This window comes from Coregonus lavaretus (assembly GCF_964263955.1).
Source record: "Coregonus lavaretus genome assembly, contig: HAP1_SCAFFOLD_3367, whole genome shotgun sequence".
In the NCBI taxonomy this organism is placed as follows: Eukaryota; Metazoa; Chordata; class Actinopteri; order Salmoniformes; family Salmonidae; genus Coregonus; species Coregonus lavaretus.
This window is the reverse complement of record NW_028161019.1, coordinates 36,656-64,223: the sequence shown is the minus strand read 5'-3', so window position 1 is coordinate 64,223 and position 27,568 is coordinate 36,656. Positions and strand designations below refer to the sequence as shown.

Here is a 27,568-nt window from a genome sequence, read left to right as displayed (position 1 = left end):
GCTCTGATTCGCTGGCTGCAGAGATCGTCACCCCAGAGATCAGGTATGATTTGTTGAGCCCCCACACATTCCACAGCCCCCCAGACCTGAATCCTGCATATTACATTCACCCATAATGCAGCTCACACAATGTTTACTTTCATCCAACAGGCTCTTTCGTGCTGCGAGGAATGTTGAAATCTACCATTTTTCTGTTGTGTTTATTTACACCCAGTCCTCACACGGACGTGTGTTATCTGTTATCATACTGTCTAAACATTTCAAAGATTAGTACTCTGTTTCCGTTAGATACCCATATGTTAATAAATCCTTCTCAATGCTCATTAACTTTGTGACCACTTCAAAGAAATACACTAAACCAATTATACTTCTCTCTTCTTCTCTGGCCGCTTCCTCTCTAGTCGGTTGACATTCTCCATTCTGCACAGCCAGATACACTACATGACCAAAAGTATGTGGACACCTGCATCTCATTCCAAAATCATGGCCATTAATATGGAGTTGGTCCCCCCCTTTGCTGCTATAACAGCCTCCACTCTTCTGGGAAGGCTTTCCACTAGATGTTGGAACATTGCTGCGGGGACTTGCTTCCATTCAGCCACAAGAGCATTAGTGAGGTCGGGCACTGATGTTGGGCGATTAGTCCTGCTCGCAGTCGGGCGGTCCAATTCATCCCAAAGGTTTTGATGGCCTGGCCGAACCATGCAAAACAGCCCCAGACCATTATTCCTCCTCCACCAAACTTTACAGTTGGCACTATGCATTGGGGAAGGTAGCGTTCTCCTGGCATCAGCCAAACCCAGATTTGTCCGTCGGACTGCCAGATGGTGAAGCGTGATTCCACTTCACAATAACAGTACTTACAGTTGACCGGGGCAGCTCTAGCAGGGCAGGAATTTGACGAACTGACTTGTTGGAAATGTGGCATCCTATGACGGTGCCACGTTGAAAGTCACTGAGTTCTTCAGTACGGCCATTCTACTGCCAATGTTTGTCTATGGAGATTGCATGGCTGTGTGCTCGATTTTACACACCTGTCAGCAACGGGTGTGGCTGAAATAGCCGAATTCACTAATTTGAAGGGGTGTCCACAAACTTTGGTACATATAGTGTATGATTAGGGCTTCAAGACCTTTCTTTTTGTGCTCTGTATAAGGCTGATGAGTGGCCTGGCTAGGTAATGTATTATAGACTGATGAGTGGCCTGGCTAGGTAATGTATTATAGACTGATGAGTGGCCTGGCTAGGTAATGTATTATATACTGATGAGTGGCCTGGCTAGGTAATGTATTATAGACTGATGAGTGGCCTGGCTGGGTAATGTATTATAGACTGATGAGTGGCCTGGCTAGGTAATGTATTATAGACTGATGAGTGGCCTGGCTGGGTAATGTATTATAGACTGATGAGTGGCCTGACTAGGTAATGTATTATAGACTGATTAGTAGCCTGCTGGGTAATGTACTATAGAACTGTGAGAGGATCACGTACAAACACAATGATATCCTTGGGCATGCTATAGTCCTCTAATCTGGTGGAGAAGTTGTCCCTCAGCTGCTTAATGAAATCTTCCATCACCTCTGTGACAATGCTGCGGCCTGGTCCCTCTGCCTGTCCTCTGTGATAATGCTGCGGCCTGGTCCCTCTGCCTGTCCTCTGTGATAATGCCGCGGCCTGGTCCCTCTGCCTGTCCTCTGTGATAATGCTGCGGCCTGGTCCCTCTGCCTGTCCTCTGTGATAATGCTGCGGCCTGGTCCCTCTGCCTGTCCTCTGTGATAATGCTGCGGCCTGGTCCCTCTGCCTGTCCTCTGTGATAATGCCGCGGCCTGGTCCCTCTGCCTGTCCTCTGTGATAATGCCGCGGCCTGGTCCCTCTGCCTGTCGTTTTCTTCAGTGTGCTGGAGTGCATTAGTCTTCCAGATGACAAGTACCAAATCCAACAACTCAAGCTTCCTAGTAAAGGTCTCATGTTGTTCCACCACGACTGTTGACCCTCTTCCTTGTAACTGTCAGATTGAATCCGTTTTAAGTGACAGAATATGTCAGCCCAAAAAAAGCAGTGGTGTGTAGCTTGCAGTTAACGCTTCAGTGTTTCTACGTCCTGTCTGGGGAGGGAAAGGCCACTTTGCTTAGATTCATAATGACGTCTGAGATTGAATTATTTGCAAACGGTGACATTTTCATTGCAAATAAGACAGACTGGCTTGGCATTGGGAAAAGATGGTGAGATGAACACATACACTACCGTTCAAAAGTTTGGGGTCACTTAGAAATGTCCTTGTTTTCGAAAGAAAAGCAGTTTCTTTGTCAATTTTAAATAAATTGATCTGAAAAACAGTGTAGACATTGTTCATGTTGTAAATGGCTATTGTAGCTGGAAACGGCTGATATTTTTTTTTGTTGAATATCTACATAGGCGTACAGAGGCCCATTATCAGCAACCATCAGTCCTGTGTTCCAATGGCACGTTGTGTTTGCTAATCCAGGTTTATCATTTTAAAAGGCTAATTGATCATTAGAAAACCCTTTTGCAATTATGTTAGCACAGCTGAAAACTGTTGTGCTGATTAAAGAAGCAATAAAACTGGCCTTCTTGAGACTTGTCGAGTATCTGGAGCATCAGCAATTGTGGGTTCAATTACAGGCTCAAAATGGCCAGAAACAAATAACTTTCTTCTGAAACACGTCAGTCTATTCATGTTCTGAGAAATGAAGGCTAGTCCATGCGAGAAATTGCCAAGAAACTGAAGATGTCGTACAACGCTGTGTACTACTCAGTTCACAGAACAGCGCAAACTGGCTCTAATCAGAATAGAAAGAGGAGTGGGAGGCCCCGGTGCACAACTAAGCAAGAGGACAAATACATTAGTGTTTAGTTTGAGAAACAGACGCCTCACAGGTCCTCAACTGGCAGCTTCATTAAATAGTACCCGCAAAACACCAGTCTCAACATCAACAGTGAAGAGGCGACTCGGGGATGCTGACCTTCTAGGCAGAGTTGCAAAGAAAAAGTCCAGTGTCTGTGTTCTTTTGCACGTCTTAATCTTTTATTTTTATTGGCCAGTCTGAGATATTACTTTTTCTTTGCCAGCAGTGATTTATAGATGACCTGGAGCCAGTGGGTTTGGTGACGAATATGTAGTGAGGGCCAGCCAACAAGAGCGTACAGGTCACAGTGGTGGGTAGTATATGGGGCTTTGGAGACAAAACGGATGGCACTGTGATAGACTACATCCAAATGTTTTTGTGCTGGTCAAGGGCAGTCAAGTATGAGGAGAACCAGGGGCTATATCTGTTGACGTTGAGACTGGTGTTCTGCGGGTACTAAAACCTTTAAACAAAATTGGGATCGTTAACGTTAAGAAAAAAAAATCCCTAACCGAAAAACAAAACGTAAATCAAAATGTGCAGTTTTATCACAAAACCTATAATTTCCCATGTTATATCCTAACTAGACGATCGGCTGTAAGGGCCTGGGGAGAGTTGTGTCATTGAAATAAAACCAGAGAGGAAGATGTGAACTTTAGGCTTCTTTTGATTAATTAGCGATGCATGTAAGACAAGACATTGCCAGATACAGATGACCGTTGTTTCTGCCTGTTCTCTCTCCCATGCGTTGTCTCGCCTGCTCTTTTCTGCGCTAATGAGTTCATTCTTCAGTCTCTTGTGTATAACAGATCCCAGCCTATTCATTTCACTTTGCGAGGTGGAATGGAGGTAATGGTAGTACAGGTGCATCTGAAAGGGACCCACTGTGAGTCATACGCAATAGCATGTTCTGCATTATGAATTCACCTGAAATGTTATGAATTCTTCTTATCGTTTTAACGGAAAACTGATTGTTTTCTTTATTTTTATTTTTATGTGTCCATTTGTCACATTTCTACATGTTAATCTGGCCCTGTGTTCTGTTCCAGAGAGAGGCTGATCATTTACATTTTAGTCATTTAGCAGACGCTCTTATCCAGAGCGACTTACAGGAGCAATTAGGGTTAAGTGCCTTGCTCAAGGGCACATCGACAGATTTTTCACCTAGTCGGCTCAGGGATTAGAACCAGCGACCTTTCGGTTACTGGCACAACGCTCTTAACCACTAAGCTACCTGCTGCCCCATCAGACAGTAATGTGTTGTGGTGGTCCTCTGTTCCAGAGAGAGGCTGATCGGACAGTAATGTGTTGTGGTGGTCCTCTGTTCCAGAGAGAGGCTGATCAGACAGTAATGTGTTGTGGTGGTCCTCTGTTCCAGAGAGAGGCTGATCAGACAGTAATGTGTTGTGGTGGTCCTCTGTTCCAGAGAGAGGCTGATCAGACAGTAATGTGTTGTGGTGGTCCTCTGTTCCAGAGAGAGGCTGATCAGACAGTAATGTGTTGTGGTGGTCCTCTGTTCCAGAGAGAGGCTGATCAGACAGTAATGTGTTGTGGTGGTCCTCTGTTCCAGAGAGAGGCTGATCAGACAGTAATGTGTTGTGGTGGTCCTCTGTTCCAGAGAGAGGCTGATCAGACAGTAATGTGTTGTGGTGGTCCTCTGTTCCAGACAGTAATGTGTTGTGGTGGTCCTCTGTTCCAGACAGTAATGTGTTGTGGTGGTCCTCTGTTCCAGAGAGAGGCTGATCAGACAGTAATGTGTTGTGGTGGTCCTCTGTTCCAGAGAGAGGCTGATCAGACAGTAATGTGTTGTGGTGGTCCTCTGTTCCAGAGAGAGGCTGATCAGACAGTAATGTGTTGTGGTGGTCCTCTGTTCCAGAGAGAGGCTGATCGGACAGTAATGTGTTGTGGTGGTCCTCTGTTCCAGACAGTAATGTGTTGTGGTGGTCCTCTGTTCCAGAGAGAGGCTGATCAGACAGTAATGTGTTGTGGTGGTCCTCTGTTCCAGAGAGAGGCTGATCGGACAGTAATGTGTTGTGGTGGTCCTCTGTTCCAGACAGTAATGTGTTGTGGTGGTCCTCTGTTCCAGAGAGAGGCTGATCAGACAGTAATGTGTTGTGGTGGTCCTCTGTTCCAGAGAGAGGCTGATCAGACTGCAGCATGAGAACAACATGTTGAAGCTGGCCCAGGAGGGTTCTGACAATGAGAAGATCGCTCTGCTGCAGAGCTTACTGGAGGACGCCAACAGGAGGAAGAATGAACTGGAGACAGAAAACAGGTTCGCGCGCACACACTACACAGACACACACTACACAGACACAACTAAACATACACACACTACACATACACACAACTACACAGACACACAACTACACAGACACACACTACACAGACACACACTACACAGACACACACTACACAGACACACACTACACAGACACACACTACACAGACACACACTACACAGACACACACTACACAGACACACACTACACAGACACACACTACACAGACACACACTACACAGACACACACTACACAGACACACAGACACACACTACACAGACACACAGACACACACTACACAGACACACACTACACAGACACACACTACACAGACACACACTACACAGACACACACTACACAGACACACACTACACAGACACACAACTACACAGACACACACAACTACACAGACACACAACTACACAGACACACAACTACACAGACACACACTACACAGACACACACTACACAGACACACACTACACAGACACACACTACACAGACACACACTACACAGACACACAACTACACAGACACACACTACACATACACACAACTACACAGACACACAACTACACAGACACACAAGTACACAGACACAAGTACACAGACACAAGTACACAGACACAAGTACACAGACAGACACTACACAGACACACGTACACAGACACAAGTACACAGACAGACACTACACAGACACAACTACAGACACACAACTACAGACACACACTACACAGACACACACTACACAGACACACACTACACAGACACACACTACACAGACACACACTACACAGACATACACACACATTATGTTCTTCTATCCTCGTGGGGACCTAAAATTAATTTCCATTCAAATTCCTATTTTCCCTAAGCATAACCATAACCCTAAACCTAATCACTAACCCCTTACCCTAATTGTAACCCTAAGCCTAAACCGAACCCCTAAGCTTAAAATAGCCTTTGTCGTCATGGGGACTTGGGAAATGTTCCCACCAGGGAGAATCTTCCTTGTTTTACTATCCTTGTGGGGACATTTGGGTATTTTTTTTCGTATCTCAGAAAGACTTTTGCATTGCTAGTTATAGCCTAATGTTAGCTAACATTGAACCTAGTTGGTTAGCTTTACCTACTTGCAGATTCATGCATGGTGCATGGTATTATGAGTTGGGATTATGGTTCATTGTTTAGCTAGCTAAACAATGAACCATAATCCTGTGCATTTGTCACATGCATAATCCTGTGCATGTGACAAATAAACTTAGATTTTATTTGATATAGTGTGTGTTTACCAGAGATGGTAATGTTTGGAACAACATGACCTGCACCAAAGTCAGATTAGGATATAGGCCAAGGACTAGATAAAGTGTATTTGACTGAAATTCAGTGATTTAATGGTGTCTGTGTGTTCCAGACTAGCGAACCAGAGACTGATTCAGGGTCAGAGTCAGGTGGAGGATCTGCAGAGGAGTCTTCAGGAACAGGGCTCCAAAGCAGACGACGTGAGTACCGCTACACTGATCTCAGATCAGATTAACTCCTGATCGTATTACATTACAACTATCGGAGCGGTTATTTTAAAGAACTGGAAACTACAGAACCCACGACATCCTGTCGTGCTATGTGGGTGTTCACATTAAACTACAGAACCCACGACATCCTGTCGTGCTATGTGGGTGTTCACATTAAACTACAGAACCCACGACATCCTGTCGTGCTATGTGGGTGTTCACATTAAACTACAGAACCCACGACATCCTGTCGTGCTATGTGGGTGTTCACATTAAACTACAGAACCCACGACATCCTGTCGTGCTATGTGGGTGTTCACATTAAACTACAGAACCCACGACATCCTGTCGTGCTATGTGGGTGTTCACATTAAACTACAGAACCCACGACATCCTGTCGTGCCATGTGGTTGTTAACGTTAGATCCTGATGAGGAGGATCTTACTGCCACATCATGTCAGTTCATAATCATTCTCTTACCTGGCCCAGAAGACCTTTTACTGATGAGAAAATAAAGCAACAAGTTACTAATACTAGTCTGTTTCATTGTCCTCATAAGTCATAACAACTCATAAACTACCTGGATGTGTTGTCATGTCTCACTAACATTCTAACACTGTGTTGTTGTGTGTGTTCTGTTATGTCGTCTTACTCATGTTGTAGCGTTGGGAAGTCATTGGTTGGTTGTCCTGCCAGCCTACCCCGTTAGGAGGTTAAAGGTCAGGTCATGTGAATAGCGGCTCCTGTCTTTCTCTCCTCACTGCATGACTAACCTAACTGAAATGCTTCTCTCTCTCTCTTTCGTTCTCCCTCTTGTCTTCTCTGGGTGTTTTGTCCTGCATTAAATCACCCTTATTTTCTCTTTAATTCTGCTTCCCCCCTCAGGCGGTTGTAAGTATAGCTTGCAGATCAATCCTAGTTAGACACCTTACCTCGCTGCTCATAGTGACAAGGTGTAATAGTTTAATTCTATTATAGTTATATTAGTGCTTAAAGGGATACTTCGGGATGTTATCTACTTCCCCCAGAGTCAGATGAACTCGTGGATACCATTTAATGTCTCTGTGTCCAGTATGAAGGAAGTTGGAGGTAGTTTTGCGAGCCAAAGCTAACTAGCGTTAGCGCAATGACTAGGAAGTCTATGGGTATGTACTAGCATGCTAGCAGATACCCATAGACTTCCAGTCATTGCGCTAACGCTAGTTAACAATTGCGCTAGTGCTAGTCAGCAACTTCCTTCAAACTGCACGCAGAGACATGAAAATGTTATCCAGGAGTTCATCTGACTCTGGGGAAGTAGATAACATCCCGAAGCATCCCTTCAAGAATTGCCTTTTCAATCTACAGTACATGCTGGTGGCCTAGATTGAAATGAGGGTGCTGCTAATCTCTATAGGAGCTTTGTTTCCTAGCTACACTCTTATGTCATACCACATGAGATATGCATCTTAACTGCTTAATCTGTTCATACATGGCGTTTTTAGAAATGGAAGGAACATACAGTATCATTTCCAGTACCCTTTCATTGTCTTCCCAGTAATCAAAACCTGAAAATCAATATGGCAACATCAAATATGTGTATTGTAACATAATTCCAATCCATACAGTATGATATGTAATATCTCAATTGGTAGAGCATGGCGCTTGTAATGCCAGGGTAGTGGGTTCGATCCCCGGGACCACCCATACGTAAAAATGTATGCGCGCATGACTGTAAGTCGCTTTGGATAAAAGCGTCTGCTAAATGGCATATTATTATTATTATTATTATTATATATCTCAATGTCTTTAACATGTTGAATCAGCAAAGTGAACATTCACCGCTGTATAGGCCTACATGACATCATTAGTGCTTTACAATGCCCTCTGATGAAATTACTACAACCAACATTTTGTATTTGGATTTTTTAGTCAATCATTCTGAAGAAGAAAAATGATGCACACATGTAAGTAACATTTGAACTGTTGTTAAATGTTAATGATTTTTTTGTTAATTGAAGATTGAAGTTTGGTCAGATCGATTGAACATAATGCTTGTTTGTTTTTGCACATTACAAGTGATGACCTGACTGATTATGTGCCGTTTCTAATGCTGATCTAAAAGGGAGAAGTTGCGTGAAGTGAACAGTGAACTGCAGAAGAAGACTGCGTACATCGATGACTTGGAGCCCAAGTACACCTCTAGCTGTAAGTTATTCATTTATTACTTCTGATTGAACTTGTGAATTTAAAATATATAATATAATAATAAATGACATTCGTAGAGCGCTTTTCATTCACAGATATAAATCACAAAGCTCTTTACATTGAAAGCAACCATTAAAATAAAACATATTTAATAAAAGGACTAAAAACATGAAGATAGCTAGCGGTCTAGCACTATACAAGATACAGGAGAGACCAATAGAACTCTAATCTGTAGTAGAAGACCAATAGAACTATATAGTAGAAGACCAATAGAACTCTAATCTGTAATAGAAGACCAATAGAACTCTAATCTATAGTAGAAGACCAATAGAACTCTAATCTGTAGTAGAAGACCAATAGAACTCTGTAGTAGAAGACCAATAGAACTCTGTAGTAGAAGACCAATAGAACTATATAGTAGAAGACCAATAGAACTCTAATCTGTAATAGAAGACCAATAGAACTCTAATCTATAGTAGAAGACCAATAGAACTCTAATCTATAGTAGAAGACCAATAGAACTCTAAACTATAGTAGAAGACCAATAGAACTCTAATCTATAGTAGAAGACCAATAGAACTCTAAACTATAGTAGAAGACCAATAGAACTCTAAACTATAGTAGAAGATCAATAGAACTCTGTAGTAGAAGACTAATAGAACTCTGTAGTAGAAGACCAATAGAACTCTATAGTAGAAGACCAATAGAACTCTGTAGTAGAAGACCAATAGAACTCTGTAGTAGAAGACCAATAGAACTCTGTAGTAGAAGACCAATAGAACTCTGTAGTAGAAGACCAATATAACTCTGTAGTAGAAGACCAATAGAACTCTGTAGTAGAAGACCAATAGAACTCTGTAGTAGAAGACCAATAGAACTCTGTATATTTTTTTTAACATTTTTACATTTTAGTCATTTTTAGCAGACGCTCTTATCCAGAGTGACTTACAGTTAGCACATACATTATTTTATCGAACCCACAACCCTGGCGTTGCAAACGCCATGCTCTACCAACTGAGCTACATCCCCTGCCGGCCATTCCCTCCCCTACCCTGGACGACGCTGGGCCAATTGTGCGTCGCCCCATGGGTCTCCCGGTCGCAGCCGGCTACGACAGAGCCTGGATACGAACCAGGATCTCTAATGGCACAGCTAGCACTGCGATGCAGTGCCTTAGACCACTGCGCCACTCGGGAGACATAGTAGTAGTAGAAGACCAATAGATCTCTATAGTAGAAGACCAATATAACTCTGTAGTAGAAGACCAATAGACACCACAACATGGATCATATTAAGTGAAAGCCAGTTTGAAGAAGTGACTCTTGAGCTCTGATTTAGAGGCAGTGAGCTCGTTCCAGAGCCGGGGCCGAGACAGCAGAATGCTCGGTCACCCATAGTTTTTAAGCGTGTCCTTAAGAGTCTTTGATCATTTGACCTGAGTGACCGTGAAGTCTGTTTGGGGCTGATGAGTTCACTGAGGTATTGGGGACCAGAGGTGTTGAGTTTTGAGGAGTAACATGAGGATTTTTAAGTTGATTCTGATTTGGATGGGTAGCCAGTGGATAGAGGCTAGAATGGGGGTGATGTGGGCAGATTCCACTCCTTAGGATGTTAATCTTTTAGAAGAAGTAGGTGGAGAATCTTCCGCAGTCCTCTGTGGTTGCAGCGTTGATGGGTGACAGCTGGTTTGAGTAGGTAATTAATGGTGGAAAAGAGGTGGCATGGATTAGTAAATGTGGATTATTAGGTTTCAGTAGGTGGACCTGGTGGATTATTAGGTTTCAGTAGTAGGTGGACCTGGTGGATTATTAGGTTTCAGTAGTAGGTGGACCTGGTGGATTATTAGGTTTGAGTAGTAGGTGGACCTGGTGGATTATTAGGTTTGAGTAGTAGGTGGACCTGGTGGATTATTAGGTTTCAGTAGTAGGTGGACCTGGTGGATTATTAGGTTTCAGTAGTAGGTGGACCTGGTGGATTATTAGGTTTGAGTAGTAGGTGGACCTGGTGGATTATTAGGTTTCAGTAGTAGGTGGACCTGGTGGATTATTAGGTTTCAGTAGTAGGTGGACCTGGTGGATTATTAGGTTTCAGTAGTAGGTGGACCTGGTGGATTATTAGGTTTCAGTAGTAGGTGGACCTGTTGGATTATTAGGTTTGAGTAGTAGGTGGACCTGGTGGATTATTAGGTTTCAGTAGTAGGTGGACCTGGTGGATTATTAGGTTTGAGTAGTAGGTGGACCTGGTGGATTATTAGGTTTCAGTAGTAGGTGGACCTGGTGGATTATTAGGTTTGAGTAGTAGGTGGACCTGGTGGATTATTAGGTTTCAGTAGTAGGTGGACCTGGTGGATTATTAGGTTTGAGTAGTAGGTGGACCTGGTGGATTATTAGGTTTCAGTAGTAGGTGGACCTGGTGGATTATTAGGTTTCAGTAGGTGGACCTGGTGGATTATTAGGTTTGAGTAGTAGGTGGACCTGGTGGATTATTAGGTTTGAGTAGTAGGTGGACCTGGTGGATTATTAGGTTTGAGTAGTAGGTGGACCTGGTGGATTATTAGGTTTCAGTAGGTGGACCTGGTGGATTATTAGGTTTCAGTAGTAGGTGGACCTGGTGGATTATTAGGTTTGAGTAGTAGGTGGACCTGGTGGATTATTAGGTTTGAGTAGTAGGTGGACCTGGTGGATTATTAGGTTTGAGTAGTAGGTGGACCTGGTGGATTATTAGGTTTCAGTAGTAGGTGGACCTGGTGGATTATTAGGTTTCAGTAGGTGGACCTGGTGGATTATTAGGTTTGAGTAGTAGGTGGACCTGGTGGATTATTAGGTTTGAGTAGTAGGTGGACCTGGTGGATTATTAGGTTTGAGTAGTAGGTGGACCTGGTGTATTATTAGGTTTCAGTAGGTGGACCTGGTGGATTATTAGGTTTCAGTAGTAGGTGGACCTGGTGGATTATTAGGTTTCAGTAGGTGGACCTGGTGGATTATTAGGTTTCAGTAGTAGGTGGACCTGGTGGATTATTAGGTTTCAGTAGGTGGACCTGGTGGATTATTAGGTTTCAGTAGTAGGTGGACCTGGTGGATTATTAGGTTTGAGTAGTAGGTGGACCTGGTGGATTATTAGGTTTCAGTAGTAGGTGGACCTGGTGGATTATTAGGTTTGAGTAGTAGGTGGACCTGGTGGATTATTAGGTTTCAGTAGTAGGTGGACCTGGTGGATTATTAGGTTTGAGTAGTAGGTGGACCTGGTGGATTATTAGGTTTCAGTAGTAGGTGGACCTGGTGGATTATTAGGTTTGAGTAGTAGGTGGACCTGGTGGATTATTAGGTTTCAGTAGTAGGTGGACCTGGTGGATTATTAGGTTTCAGTAGGTGGACCTGGTGGATTATTAGGTTTGAGTAGTAGGTGGACCTGGTGGATTATTAGGTTTGAGTAGTAGGTGGACCTGGTGGATTATTAGGTTTGAGTAGTAGGTGGACCTGGTGGATTATTAGGTTTGAGTAGTAGGTGGACCTGGTGGATTATTAGGTTTCAGTAGTAGGTGGACCTGGTGGATTATTAGGTTTGAGTAGTAGGTGGACCTGGTGGATTATTAGGTTTGAGTAGTAGGTGGACCTGGTGGATTATTAGGTTTGAGTAGTAGGTGGACCTGGTGGATTATTAGGTTTCAGTAGTAGGTGGACCTGGTGGATTATTAGGTTTCAGTAGTAGGTGGACCTGGTGGATTATTAGGTTTGAGTAGTAGGTGGACCTGGTGGATTATTAGGTTTCAGTAGTAGGTGGACCTGGTGGATTATTAGGTTTGAGTAGTAGGTGGACCTGGTGGATTATTAGGTTTCAGTAGTAGGTGGACCTGGTGGATTATTAGGTTTGAGTAGTAGGTGGACCTGGTGGATTATTAGGTTTCAGTAGTAGGTGGACCTGGTGGATTATTAGGTTTCAGTAGTAGGTGGACCTGGTGGATTATTAGGTTTCAGTAGTAGGTGGACCTGGTGGATTATTAGGTTTGAGTAGTAGGTGGACCTGGTGGATTATTAGGTTTGAGTAGTAGGTGCACCTGGTGGATTATTAGGTTTGAGTAGTAGGTGCACCTGGTGGATTATTAGGTTTCAGTAGGTGGACCTGGTGGATTATTAGGTTTGAGTAGTAGGTGGACCTGGTGGATTATTAGGTTTGAGTAGTAGGTGGACCTGGTGGATTATTAGGTTTGAGTAGTAGGTGGACCTGGTGGATTATTAGGTTTCAGTAGGTGGACCTGGTGGATTATTAGGTTTGAGTAGTAGGTGGACCTGGTGGATTATTAGGTTTGAGTAGTAGGTGGACCTGGTGGATTATTAGGTTTGAGTAGTAGGTGGACCTGGTGGATTATTAGGTTTGAGTAGTAGGTGGACCTGGTGGATTATTAGGTTTCAGTAGTAGGTGGACCTGGTGGATTATTAGGTTTCAGTAGGTGGACCTGGTGGATTATTAGGTTTGAGTAGTAGGTGGACCTGGTGGATTATTAGGTTTGAGTAGTAGGTGGACCTGGTGGATTATTAGGTTTGAGTAGTAGGTGGACCTGGTGGATTATTAGGTTTCAGTAGTAGGTGGACCTGGTGGATTATTAGGTTTCAGTAGTAGGTGGACCTGGTGGATTATTAGGTTTCAGTAGTAGGTGGACCTGGTGGATTATTAGGTTTGAGTAGTAGGTGGACCTGGTGGATTATTAGGTTTGAGTAGTAGGTGGACCTGGTGGATTATTAGGTTTCAGTAGGTGGACCTGGTGGATTATTAGGTTTGAGTAGTAGGTGGACCTGGTGGATTATTAGGTTTGAGTAGTAGGTGGACCTGGTGGATTATTAGGTTTGAGTAGTAGGTGGACCTGGTGGATTATTAGGTTTCAGTAGGTGGACCTGGTGGATTATTAGGTTTCAGTAGTAGGTGGACCTGGTGGATTATTAGGTTTCAGTAGTAGGTGGACCTGGTGGATTATTAGGTTTCAGTAGGTGGACCTGGTGGATTATTAGGTTTCAGTAGTAGGTGGACCTGGTGGATTATTAGGTTTCAGTAGGTGGACCTGGTGGATTATTAGGTTTCAGTAGTAGGTGGACCTGGTGGATTATTAGGTTTCAGTAGTAGGTGGACCTGGTGGATTATTAGGTTTCAGTAGTAGGTGGACCTGGTGGATTATTAGGTTTCAGTAGTAGGTGGACCTGGTGGATTATTAGGTTTCAGTAGTAGGTGGACCTGGTGGATTATTAGGTTTGAGTAGTAGGTGGACCTGGTGGATTATTAGGTTTCAGTAGTAGGTGGACCTGGTGGATTATTAGGTTTCAGTAGTAGGTGGACCTGGTGGATTATTAGGTTTCAGTAGTAGGTGGACCTGGTGGATTATTAGGTTTCAGTAGTAGGTGGACCTGGTGGATTATTAGGTTTCAGTAGTAGGTGGACCTGGTGGATTATTAGGTTTCAGTAGTAGGTGGACCTGGTGGATTATTAGGTTTCAGTAGTAGGTGGACCTGGTGGATTATTAGGTTTCAGTAGGTGGACCTGGTGGATTATTAGGTTTCAGTAGGTGGACCTGGTGGATTATTAGGTTTCAGTAGTAGGTGGACCTGGTGGATTATTAGGTTTCAGTAGTAGGTGGACCTGGTGGATTATTAGGTTTCCGTAGTAGGTGGACCTGGTGGATTATTAGGTTTCAGTAGTAGGTGGACCTGGTGGATTATTAGGTTTCAGTAGTAGGTGGACCTGGTGGATTATTAGGTTTCAGTAGTAGGTGGACCTGGTGGATTATTAGGTTTCAGTAGTAGGTGGACCTGGTGGATTATTAGGTTTCAGTAGTAGGTGGACCTGGTGGATTATTAGGTTTCAGTAGTAGGTGGACCTGGTGGATTATTAGGTTTCAGTAGTAGGTGGACCTGGTGGATTATTAGGTTTCAGTAGTAGGTGGACCTGGTGGATTATTAGGTTTCAGTAGTAGGTGGACCTGGTGGATTATTAGGTTTCAGTAGTAGGTGGACCTGGTGGATTATTAGGTTTCAGTAGGTGGACCTGGTGGATTATTAGGTTTCAGTAGGTGGACCTGGTGGATTATTAGGTTTCAGTAGTAGGTGGACCTGGTGGATTATTAGGTTTCAGTGAGGTCAGAGATGGCAAGCTCGCCTATGATGACAAGGTCTAATGTATGATTGTGGGTGAGAACAAATATATACAATTTAGACTAGGCAGATGCTTTTGTCCAAAATGATTTAGCTGTAAATTCTCAATCTGTTACCAACTCGTGAATTTCTATTAACTTAGTCTTTGTTTTGTCTCTCCTTCCAGCCCAGAAAGTAGAGGAACTGGAAGAGGCCTTAAAGAAGAAGGATGAAGACATGAAGCAGATGGAGGAGAGATATAAGAAGTACCTGGAGAAGGCCAAGAGTGTTATCCGGACCCTGGACCCTAAACAGAACCAGGGCTCAGCACCAGAGGTCCAGACCTTGAAGAACCAGCTGCAGGAGAAGGATAGGATGCTGCACTCTCTGGAGGTAGGAGGGGCTGGGTTAGGGTGTAGGGGTTAGGATGTAGGAGGTAGGGTTAGGTCCAGACCTTGAAGAACCAGCTGCAGGAGAAGGAGAGGATTCTGCACTCTGGAGGTATGAGGGGTTAGGGTGTAGGGGTTAGGGTTGGTGAGGGGATGGAGGGAGGAGGGGTTAGGGTAGGGGTTGGTGAGGGGATGGAGGGAGGGAGGGAGGGAGGGGGGGAGGAGGAGAGGGGAGGGTTTAGAGGAGGGGATAGGATGGAGGGTGGAGGAGGGGTTAGGATTGGGGTAGGTGTAGGGGACAGTAATATTTATCATGTATGATATTATAAATACCTCACATGCTACTCAAAATAAGACTAAGCTATTAGCCTATTAAAATGTTTGTCTAACTCCATAGGGTTGGGGAGGGGTTAGGGTTGGGGAGGGAGGAGGAGAGGGGAGGGGTTAAGGTTGGGGATGGAGGAGGGGTTAGGGTTGGGGAGGGGATGGAGGAGGGGTTAGGGTTGGGGAGGGGATGGAGGAGGGGTTAGGGTTGGGGAGGGGATGGAGGAGGGGTTAGGGTTGGGGAGGGGATGGAGGAGGGGTTAGGGTTGGGGAGGGGATGGGATGGAGGAGAGGGGAGTGGGGATGGAGGAGGGGTTAGGGTTGGGGAGGGGATGGAGGAGGGGATGGTGGTAATACCAACCAGACCTTGGCAGAAAATAGTATTTTGTAGTTTATTTGAAAATACCAACTTTTCAAATAATCGAGGTAGTCGAATACAGTTTATAAAGAGTTTCAACTAAAGGCATCTAGTTTCTCTGATATTCAAATACAGGTCTCAGAAAACCAAATAATATTTGAAGGTATTTGAATAAATGAAAGTTATTTGGGGAAAAAAACAGAACATTATTTGATGACTGTCAAATATTTGATGAAGAACCAAAAAAAACGACAACAGTTAGTTGAATAAATCTATGCTCACAAGCACATGGTTTGGACGACTCTCCGATATGAATCTTAATATAGCCCAGAATGAAATACCTGAGGGACATGGAATCACCTCCGCATTAGAGTAGATCCCTTCTGCAGCTTCAAAATGACTAACACATATATTTTCATAATGTGTGACATAAAGTAATACAGTAACACTTGACATTTTACGTTTTTATACATGTTTATAAGGTTGTGATGATGACACAAAGACATGGTTGTCACATGGGACTTTGTAAATGTCTTTATGATGTCATAATAATGGAGTTATTACCTCAGTGGAATAAGGAACAGTCACTATTCCTCTTACAAAAACTCTCAGCTCATTGCTATGCAATTAAAATGCAATAAAATGCCAAATAAAATGTTTCTCCAAAAGCAATTCGAGTTTTATTACAGAGGCACAAGAACAGTTTAATGTTAAGTGTTACTGGGAATGCTAACAGTAACAAAATATGGCTATTAAGAGTCGAAAGGAAACTAATTATCCCAAAACTGCCTTGAATCAACTACAGCCCAAGGTAGGTGGAAAATCATGTTAGTTTGTATTCTGAGTAAACTGTCCCTTTATAGATGGTACAGTGTGTGTGTTTGAAACAAAAACACTTATCCTCAGATGGACAAAGACATTCAAAGTTGTTTTTGCTAAGCATCTAACTTGCTGTTTGCAAATGGCTTTCGACCTTTTTAGTGGCATGTTGAAAGTGTCATACAGTAGTTGAGCGTCACAACGTATTTCTACTTACCTGTACAAAATATCATTGGTTAATTGGTTTGAATTGATTGTGTACACCTGCGGCAATGGATATTCAGGAGAATGGACATTTACAGAATGTTCAGATAGAAATACATAGTGTAGATCCAATATGACTGTCAGATTGGAATAGTATAGGAGATTGTGTTCTATTCATTATATTTCTACCTTCAACATGCAGTTCCAGATACAGCCTTGCCGTTAGTTGAAAGCAGCCAATCCAATCGTTTCTGAAAAGTAGTCGCTTACTGAGATCTGTATTCAAATATTTTTTTGAAGTAGTCACTTTCTAAGATCTGTATTCAAATGGTTTTTAAAAAGTAGTCATTTTTTTGGGGATCTGTATTCAAATAATTGTAGTCACCTCCAAAGTAATTATTTGTCCCCCCCCCCCCCCAGAAATGAGTCACTTTCCATAAAGCGTAGTTTAAAAAATATAGTTATCCCAAGTCTGATACTAACTCTACATTTACCCTCAATGTCACCGTACTCCGTCAGACTAAACCCAGTTTACTACTGTTCCTCTGTTGATCTCCCTCTACAGAAAGACTATGACAAGACCAACTCAACCCAGTTTACTACTGTTCCTCTGTTGATCTCCCTCTACAGAAAGACTATGACAAGACCAAGGCCCAGAGAGACCAGGAGGAGAAACTCATAGTGTCTGCCTGGTACAACATGGTGAGTTTTTTTATATTGGGACCTGCACTATATTACATTTATATTTAGTCATCGTACTCAAACTCATAGGGGGTTTCTCAGTATACACACTACCCTTCTCCACACTCTCTCATGCAACAAGTGCATGCCCCGAGGACGTTCTCTCGAGTCTGTTCTTGTGAGGAGTGTGGAGAACGCATAAAATATTCCATTTGAGAAGCACTACTGTATTACCTCACGCTGCACCTCCCCATTCACTGAAGCTTCTTCCAGCCAGGACAATGGCAACAATAGAGACCAAACAAGATATACACAAAGCAAACGTTTTACTTCATAATTATCAGCTAGCTATATGTGAATCATAATAATGTAGCTAATCAGATAGTTTTATAGGCAAAAATGACCTAAAACTAATGTTATGCAAGGTAGATGTCAATTATTCGTGTGTAGCTTGCTACCGATTCTTTGTGGCTATCTGGCTTGCTAACAGTAGTAGTTAGCTAACAGTAGTAGCTAGCTAACAGTAGTAGCTTGCTAACAGTAGTAGTTAGCTAACAGTAGTAGCTTGCTAACAGTAGTAGTTAGCTAACAGTAGTAGCTAGCTAACAGTGGTAGTTAGCTAACAGTAGTAGCTAGCCAGTTGGCCCTATTGACTTACTATTGTCTTGCGATCTACGAACACTACAGTGGGTATTGTAGGCAGGTAGACATGCCCAAATTAACACAGAATGTATTTATTAACGTATCAAGATAAAATACTGTAGTCAGGCAACATATGGAGATGTGAATAGGCAACATTTCATTCTGAAATCGGAGTGTATTTTCTCTCTCTTCAGCTCAAATAATGGCCTCCGTTGATTTCAATACATTTTACGTTTTTTTTTACGTGGCTGCGTCATCTTTCTGTCCATACTTTTCGATGAAGCTTGCATCAACCCATGCTTCAAAATGTGTCCAAGCGGCGAACCCATCCGAGAAGGGCCATCCGTACCCATCCGAGAAGGGCCATCCGTACCCATCCGAGAAGGGCCATCCGTACCCATCCGAGAAGGGCCATCCGTACCCATCCGAGAAGTGCCATCCGTACCCATCCGAGAAGGGCCATCCGTGCTCCAAGCGGCGGACCCATCCGAGAAGTGCCATCCGTACCCATCCGAGAAGGGCCATCCGTGCTCCAAGCGGCGGACCCATCCGAGAAGTGCCATCCGTACCCATCCGAGAAGGGCCATCCGTGCTCCATTTCACATACTTGGATTTGGACTCATGCGCCTACCATCAAATCAAATCAAATCAAATTTTATTGGTCACATGCGCCGAATACAACAGGTGCAGACATTACAGTGAAATGCTTACTTACAGCCCTTAACCAACAGTGCATTTATTTTTAACAAAAAAAGTTAAAATAAAACAACAACAAAAAAAGTGTTGAGAAAAAAGAGCAGAAGTAAAATAGAATAACAGTAGGGAGGCTATATACAGGGGGGTACCGGTGCAGAGTCAATGTGCGGGGGCACCGGCTAGTTGAGGTAGTGTGACTATGCATAAATAATTAACAGAGTAGCAGCAGCGTAAAAAGGATGGGGTGGGGGGGCAGTGCAAATAGTCCGGGTAGCCATGATTAGCTGTTCAGGAGTCTTATGGCTTGGGGGTAGAAGTGCTCGGATACTGAAAAACACCCATATTGTCTGCCTGGTAAAACACGGTGAGTTTTTATATTGTACCAGCACTTTATTACCACAGATGTTTCACCGGATGTATAAATAAATCTGAACCCATCCGTTTGACGTTTCCACTCACTACCAAATATGGTGTTGAGAGGAAGCCCGGTGGCTGGCAGTGGGAGAAGATGGAGCGAGATGGATTCCTGGACGACATTCTGCACATTTTCTCATCGAACATTTGATCTCAATACAGTTTTCTGTTCCCAAAACTTCAATCTGTTATGAACAGAGTGGACTACGTTTTGTAGACTTTACCCTTTTGCCAGAGTTTCAATAAATTGCATTGTTTACAAGGAGTACAAGGGTGAATTTAGTTATCGCACATGCACACTTCACAGAGTAGGCGATCCCTAACGGAAATATGCAAATACATGCTAGACCGTTCCAATAGGATCTCGCTAGCTCGTGCTTGGCTCTGGCCCTCATTGCTTGTTCTGCCCACTACGATTAATTTGCTCCCATTAGAAACAACAGGCTGTGGTCAATCTTGGGTTAGTTATAAAAATCTTTGATATTACATTGTTACTCATCTCAAACACTAGAGGGCGCTGTAGGATTTCCTATGCCACTTGAAATTAAAACTCCATGGATATAAAAAGCAAGGTATCGTGGTGCTTGCTTCAGTGTTTTGATTCAAAAATGAGAAAACTCACACATGGCAGACGCAGGGGATCTAACCAAGGTCTTAGTGAAGCCACTGAGTGACCCTCCCACTGTGTCTGTCCCCACAGGGTATGGCTCTCCAGAAGAAGGCAGCAGAGGACCGTCTGGCCAGTACGGGTTCAGGACAGTCCTTCCTGGCCCGCCAGAGACAGGCTACCAGCACACGCCGCTCCTACCCCGGTTACCCGGGACCCCAGTCCGCCACCGCCAGGTAGACATGGCGCCACGACCCTTCACCCCTGACCCTTCCCCTGACCTTTGACCCCCCCGACCCTCCAGGCCAGGTACCACCACGGCGCCGGGTAGACATGGCACCCTTGCCCCTACCTGACCCTTTTTCCTCGACCCCTGACCCTCCAGATGTCCATCAGACACACACAGACAGTCCGGTTCTATGGATGTCGGCTCAGCTCAGTAATCCAGACAGCGTTCACTGGAGTGGTTCAGGTTAAACCTCTACTCTCCTTTGTTCTCCTCCTCAGTCCTTCAGTCTCTCTTTAAATCTGGACTACCTGGATTTATTATTATTATTATTATTATTATTATTATTATTATTACTACTACTATTATGCACATTTCTGTAAAACAATGTTACTGTTCTAGTCATCTTCTGTCAGGAATCCTCCTATCTATGAACTGTTTTCCTGTTTCTATGTAACACAAGGATGTGAGCAGAGATGCAATTTTCACAAGTTGGTAGCAGTTGGTTGTATTTGAACCCTTATGAAGAAAAACGGAGAACATTTGAATATCTGTTGCTTGAATTACCTTTAGTTTTGGAGAGGGTAGATCCACTATATAGAGGGTTTGTAACCAGTTGGTATATTTACATAGTATGTGTTAAGTATCGTGTGTTCAGTCTCTTAGCTAGACTTTGTTTTAGGCAGGCTGTAGTTGCCTGATAGGTGTAGATATTATACACATACTTCATTTACAGAACAGCACACAGATTGAAATGAAGGGAAACCTCTTCCCGTGTATACTCCTGTTCTCACGTCAGCCAGTAGTCATGATCGATTATTTATGAATGAATAGTTATTGATTAATACTCCTGATTATCCGAACGGTCCTTTACTTTGTCCTCTGGAGCCACACTACATGTTTGTTTTTTTCACCTAGTCGGCTCGGGGATTAGAACCAGCGACCTCTCGGTTACTGGCACAACGCTCTTAACCACTAAGCCACCTGCACTACCAACTGACACAGCTGTAACATGTCACTATGAACCCGTCTGCATGCTAACATGTCCATATCCACTATCTATGCACTAGTCAGACAGTGGCTATGATGTTGCATGAACAGCATAGTAAAAAGCCATTGAAGTGGTTGGTATGCAATACAAACATGTAAAATAACCACTGCTGCCACCCCAATGAGGTAGATTATAAACTATACAGGGAGGTAGATTATAGACTATACAGGGAGGTAGATTATAGACTATACAGGGAGGTAGATTATAAACTATACAGGGAGGTAGATTATAAACTATACAGGGAGGTAGATTATAGACTATACAGGGAGGTAGATTATAGACTATACAGGGAGGTAGATTATAGACTATACAGGGAGGTAGATTATAGACTATACAGGGAGGTAGATTATAGACTATACAGGGAGGTAGATTATAGACTATACAGGGAGGTAGATTATAGACTATACAGGGAGGTAGATTATAGACTATACAGGGAGGTAGATTATAAACTATACAGGGAGGTAGATTATAGACTATACAGGGAGGTAGATTATAAACTATACATTGATTTCCAAATGTAATCTTAAAGGAATACTTCAGCAGTTGTTGAGAACTCTACACCGCATGGCTTGAACCCTTCCTTCCTCCATTCACCCTCTATCATGTTGACTGTTTTGATCCTACTGCTACATCATTATAACCAAACCCATTACTGGTTGTTGTCCCCTCTCTCTCTCTCTCTCTCTCTCTCTCTCTCTCTCTCTCTCTCTCTCTCTCTCTCTCTCTCTCTCTCTCTGTCTCTTTCTCTCTCTCTGTCTCTTTCTCTCTCTCTGTCTCTTTCTCTCTCTCCCTCTCTCTCTCTCTCTTTCTCTCTCTCTCTCTCTCTCTCTCTCTCTGTCTCTTTCTCTCTCTCTGTCTCTTTCTCTCTCTCTCTCTCTCTCTCTCTCTCTCTCTCTCTCTCTCTCTCTCTCTCTCTCTCTGTCTCTTTCTCTCTCTCTGTCTCTTTCTCTCTCTCTCTCTCTCTCTCTCTCTCTCTCTCTGTCTCTTTCTCTGTCTCTTTCTCTCTCTCTCTCTCGCGCTCTCTCTCTCTCTCGCTCGCGCTCTATCTCTCCCTCTCTCTCTCTCTCTCTCTCTCTCTCTCTCCTCTCCACAGTGATGTCATTACATGACCAGCGCAGGCAGGGGTGACGGGCGTGTGCATGACCTGACGTTTGTTCGTTTGCATGAATTTATATTGAGTTGAGCCAGGCTAAAAAATAACCCTTCATCAATTCAACACTAACCATCAACTCTAACGGCCGGGCGGGCGGGCGGGCCCAGATTAGGCCCAGGAGGGGGAAAGTGTTCTCTACAGACCCAGAGGACACCGTCCTCTCAGAGGCCACCCTAACCTCCCCCACCCCGCTGCATCTGCTTGCAGCTTGTGCTTCTGAACCTCTACCGTCACGCCCTGAGATAGCAACAGTAGTCTCTAGTGGGGGAATGGAATGGGGAGCGCGTGTCGCTAGGGCTGGGGATAATAAAACAACTATTCGCTCAAAGATCCTTGATGCTGTGTCCAAGGTCAAGGAAACCTCATGTACGAAAACTGTGTGGTGCTAGGAGAGGATTACATGGAAGACAGTGTTATTCTTGTGACCGAATGGCTCTCTGTAGACTTTGACAGTGACGATGATCAAGTGACTAGCAATACATGGTTACTGTACTGTAAACCCTGATGTGTATCTGCTGAGTCTTCCTCTGTGTTAGGGGTTTCACTCACTTCTCTCTCTTTGCTTTGTGTTCACTGGGTCAAGGCTCTAGAGGAAAATGCACGACTCAACATCATAATTTATTTATTTATAGTTTAATATGATCCTCTAATCAAATGTGTATACACTGAGTATACCAAACATTAGGAACACCTACCACCTTTTGCCCTCAGAACAGCCTCAATTCGTCGGGGCATGGACTCTACAAGGTGTCGAAAGCGTTCCACAGGGATGCTGGCCCCATGTTGACTCCAATGCTTCCCACAGTTGTGTCAAGTTGGCTGGATGTCCTTTGGGTGGTGGACCATTCTTGATACAAACGGGAAACTGTTGAGTGTGGAAAAACCCAGCGGCGTTGCAGTTCTTGACACAAACCGGTGCGCCTGGCACCTACTACCATACCCCGTTCAAAGGCACTTCAATCTTTTTTTCTTGTCCACACATACACAATCCATGTCTCAAGGCTTAAAAACCCTTCTTTAACCTGTCTCCTCCCCTTCATCTATACTGATTTGAAGTGGATTTAACAAGTGACATCAATAAGGGATCATAGCTTTTCACCTGGATTCACCTGGCCAGTCTAAGTCAGGGGTATTCAACTCTTACCCTACGAGGTCCGGAGCCTGCTGGTTTTCTGTTAATTACACCCACCTGGTGTCCCAGGTCTAAATCAGACCCTGACTAGAGGGGAACAATGAAACAACGCAGTGGAACTGGCTTCCAGAGTTGAGTTTGATGGTGTTGTGGAAAGAGCAGGTGTTCTTAATGTTTTGTACATCAGTCTAGATCTACATTTTCAGTTTCCATGATCATATCTGTTTATTTCTTTTTTTAAAAGTTTTTTTATGATGACATAACCTGCTTTGCTTCTTTATTTTATAATAACCTTCAAAACAATATGTAGCTCTCTCTCTCTCTGCAGATGGTGGTTAGTCATGGGAGAAGAAGCCTCTATCTAACCATGGCTTTATGACTTGGATATGGACGCCTGTTTTATTTTATTTTACTTACACATGCAGTATTAACTTAGATTCATACATTTCCTATGTTGTATTAAATCTGGAAAACCTGTCTCTAACCTTTTTATAAAAACCAGTAGCCTGATTGATAGGATCCATGACAGAGCCTTTTTGAGAAAAAAAAAAAATAGAGCCTTTACGTAGTAAAACTGCCACCATGTCCTGGGTCGTGTTCATTAGGCACCAAATGGAATGAAAACGGACTGGAACAGGGAGGTTCTACCTCCCACCTGTCCAATATGGAAACTCTCATTTTAGTACAGCGTGCCCTAATGAACACGACCCAGGAGGGACACCGATGGAGAGACGGGCAGAAAGTCAGAGGATCTTTCCAATCAAGTTCTCATGAACATGTCGAAAGTGCTTTTGCCTCAAGTGTTTAGTGTAAAAAAACAAACCCAGTGTGAGTAAGATAGGGAGTGTTGGTTCTCTAGTAAATGTAGACTTATTCACCTGTTGCTGATACTGTTTTTCAGTTGACGTTTTCACATCACAAGCAAAAAGATTTGTCCGTATTATTATGTAACTTGATGAACTTTCTATGACTCTTACTACTTGTGTGAAATACTGGTCTCCTGACATTATTATGATTATTATTTCGTAGTGTCTTGACTGTCTGTCCTGTTTTGGTTTTTGCATGTCTCCTGATGAACATGGAGCTACTATCTGCATCCCACATGGATTCCTGGTCCCCTATGGGCCCTGGTCCAAAGGGAACTGGATGCCTTTTGGGACGCAGTCATAGTTTAAAAACCACTTGCCATTAATCAGAACAGAGTAGCTCCGGAAAACAAATATGGTAACACTTTACTCTGTAGATATGATGCTTAATAACTTGTTATAAGCACCTATGAGCCTTTTTATAATGTTTTTATAAGTCGGATAATATCCTATGTCTCTCCATGTCAACTGACTCCAAATGGCTCATATTTCATCCAGGCTGGTATGAGATGATAAGGCATGAATAGGGTCGTACCTGCTTATGACAAGGCTTACAATGCATTATAACTGCATCATAATGCATTATAACCTCAGGCTATAAGTAAAGTGTTACTAAAGTTACAACTGGTCTCAGTAGTGTCCATTATAGTGGGTCGATCTTCTGCTGCCTGGTCCCAGATCAGTTAGTCTCCTAGCCTGGTCCCAGATCAGTTAGTCTCCTAGCCTGGTCCCAGATCAGTTAGTCTCCTAGCCTGGTCCCAGATCAGTCAGTCTCCTAGCCTGGTCCCAGATCAGTCAGTCTCCTAGCCTGGTCCCAGATCAGTCAGTCTCCTAGCCTGGTCCCAGATCAGTTAGTCTCCTAGCCTGGTCCCAGATCAGTTAGTCTCCTAGCCTGGTCCCAGATCAGTTAGTCTCCTAGCCTGGTCCCAGATCAGTTTGTGCTGTCTTGACAAGTGATCTGGGACCAGGCTAGTGTTCTACACAGGACAATAAACCTCAGACTGAATGTTTCAAACAATGGTGAGCGTAGCGTTCAATCTGGTTTTCCCAGGCTAAACCCTCTAGTAGAAAAGAAAACATGTTTTTTTTAAAGAACTGAGGCTTTTCAGTCAGAACTTATCACCAGGTTTTATGGTTGCTGTATTTTGTATTCATAGGATGACTTATTTTACATTAAAAATAAAGTAGCAAATAACCTTTCCATTTGCCAAGTTTTATATTGTTGCTTGTATAATATGTACACACTGTATGGGAGAAATAAACAGTGAAGGAGGAAATTAGTGGTCATAGTTACCTGTCCATGTAAAACTTGTTGATAAAATGTGCTTCCTACGCTCTGACATGTACAGCTGTTAACCAAGTTGTAATAAAGCTTGTATTTCTCTGAGTTTTTTTATCCTAGACATTTGTTCAAAATGTTGTAAGACAAAAAAAGTATTCAGACCTTTCAAAGCCACTGAAGTATTGTACCATTGTCTGTGGGAACATGACTGTCAAACAAACATTATTTTCCACAAAACATTTCCTTTTTTCTTCTCCCTGTTAACATTCTCACAAATCTCTACGCTGGAAGAGTTGGGCTTCATCTTGTTCCCATCTTGATAAGGAACACTACCATCTTGATAAGGAGCATACTACCATCTTGATAAGGAGCATACTACCATCTTGATAAGGAACACACTACCATCTTGATAAGGAACACCCTACCATCTTGATAAGGAACACTACCATCTTGATAAGGAACATACTACCATCTTGATAAGGAACACTACCATCTTGATAAGGAACACACTACCATCTTGATAAGGAACACACTACCATCTTGATAAGGAACACACTACCATCTTGATAAGGAACACACTACCATCTTGATAAGGAACACACTACCATCTTGATAAGGAACACTACCATCTTGATAAGGAACACACTACCATATTGATAAGGAACACTACCATCTTGATAAGGAACACTACCATCTTGATAAGGAACACACTACCATCTTGATAAGGAACACTACCATCTTGATAAGGAACATACTACCATCTTGATAAGGAACACACTACCATCTTGATAAGGAACACCCTACCATCTTGATAAGGAACACTACCATCTTGATAAGGAACATACTACCATCTTGATAAGGAACACTACCATCTTGATAAGGAACACACTACCATCTTGATAAGGAACACACTACCATCTTGATAAGGAACACACTACCATCTTGATAAGGAACACACTACCATCTTGATAAGGAACACACTACCATCTTGATAAGGAACACACTACCATCTTGATAAGGAACACTACCATCTTGATAAGGAACACACTACCATCTTGATAAGGAACACTACCATCTTGATAAGGAACACTACCATCTTGATAAGGAACACACTACCATCTTGATAAGGAACACTACCATCTTGATAAGGAACATACTACCATCTTGATAAGGAACACACTACCATCTTGATAAGGAACACCCTACCATCTTGATAAGGAACACTACCATCTTGATAAGGAACATACTACCATCTTGATAAGGAACACTACCATCTTGATAAGGAACACACTACCATCTTGATAAGGAACACACTACCATCTTGATAAGGAACACTACCATCTTGATAAGGAACACACTACCATCTTGATAAGGAACACTACCATCTTGATAAGGAACACACTACCATCTTGATAAGGAACACACTACCATCTTGATAAGGAACACTACCATCTTGATAAGGAACATACTACCATCTTGATAAGGAACACACTACCATCTTGATAAGGAACACCCTACCATCTTGATAAGGAACACACTACCATCTTGATAAGCCTGCTTGGGGTCCTGACTCTGAGGCTGGGTCCAAATCAAATCACATGATTTGTAAACAACAGGTGTAGACTAACAGTGAACTGCTTACTTAATGTACAGGTCCTTTTTCAACAACGCAGAGTTAAAGATAATGACAATAATGTAAATAGTGACACAAGGAATACAAAGACAGTGACTAATTAATAACACTAACATGGCTATATAC

At 43.1% G+C, this 27,568-nt stretch overlaps 1 protein-coding gene across 1 annotated transcript; it reads left to right on the top strand.

Annotated features, from left to right (window-relative positions):
* Positions 1-6: 6 nt before the first annotated feature.
* On the top strand, positions 7-25,915 carry LOC311121200 (protein Hook homolog 3-like). Its single transcript, XM_084195718.1, has 9 exons — positions 7-43; positions 5,002-5,142; positions 6,566-6,653; positions 8,574-8,608; positions 8,767-8,849; positions 15,153-15,358; positions 17,690-17,761; positions 20,193-20,335; positions 22,470-25,915. Exons 2-9 carry the CDS (start codon positions 5,036-5,038, stop codon positions 22,483-22,485), a joined length of 750 nt encoding a protein of 249 aa, XP_084051844.1. The 5' UTR covers positions 7-43; positions 5,002-5,035; the 3' UTR covers positions 22,486-25,915.
* Positions 25,916-27,568: the final 1,653 nt, after the last annotated feature.

Bases quoted from the DNA above. Each gene is read 5' to 3' on its own strand.
- LOC311121200 (XM_084195718.1), top strand. From the start codon at position 5,036: ATGTTGAAGCTGGCCCAGGAGGGTTCTGACAATGAGAAGATCGCTCTG. The intron at 5,143-6,565 runs GTTCGCGCGCAC...TGTGTGTTCCAG, and splicing joins GAACTGGAGACAGAAAACAG to ACTAGCGAACCAGAGACTGA. The intron at 8,609-8,766 runs GTAAGTAACATT...CTGATCTAAAAG, and splicing joins AAGAAAAATGATGCACACAT to GGAGAAGTTGCGTGAAGTGA.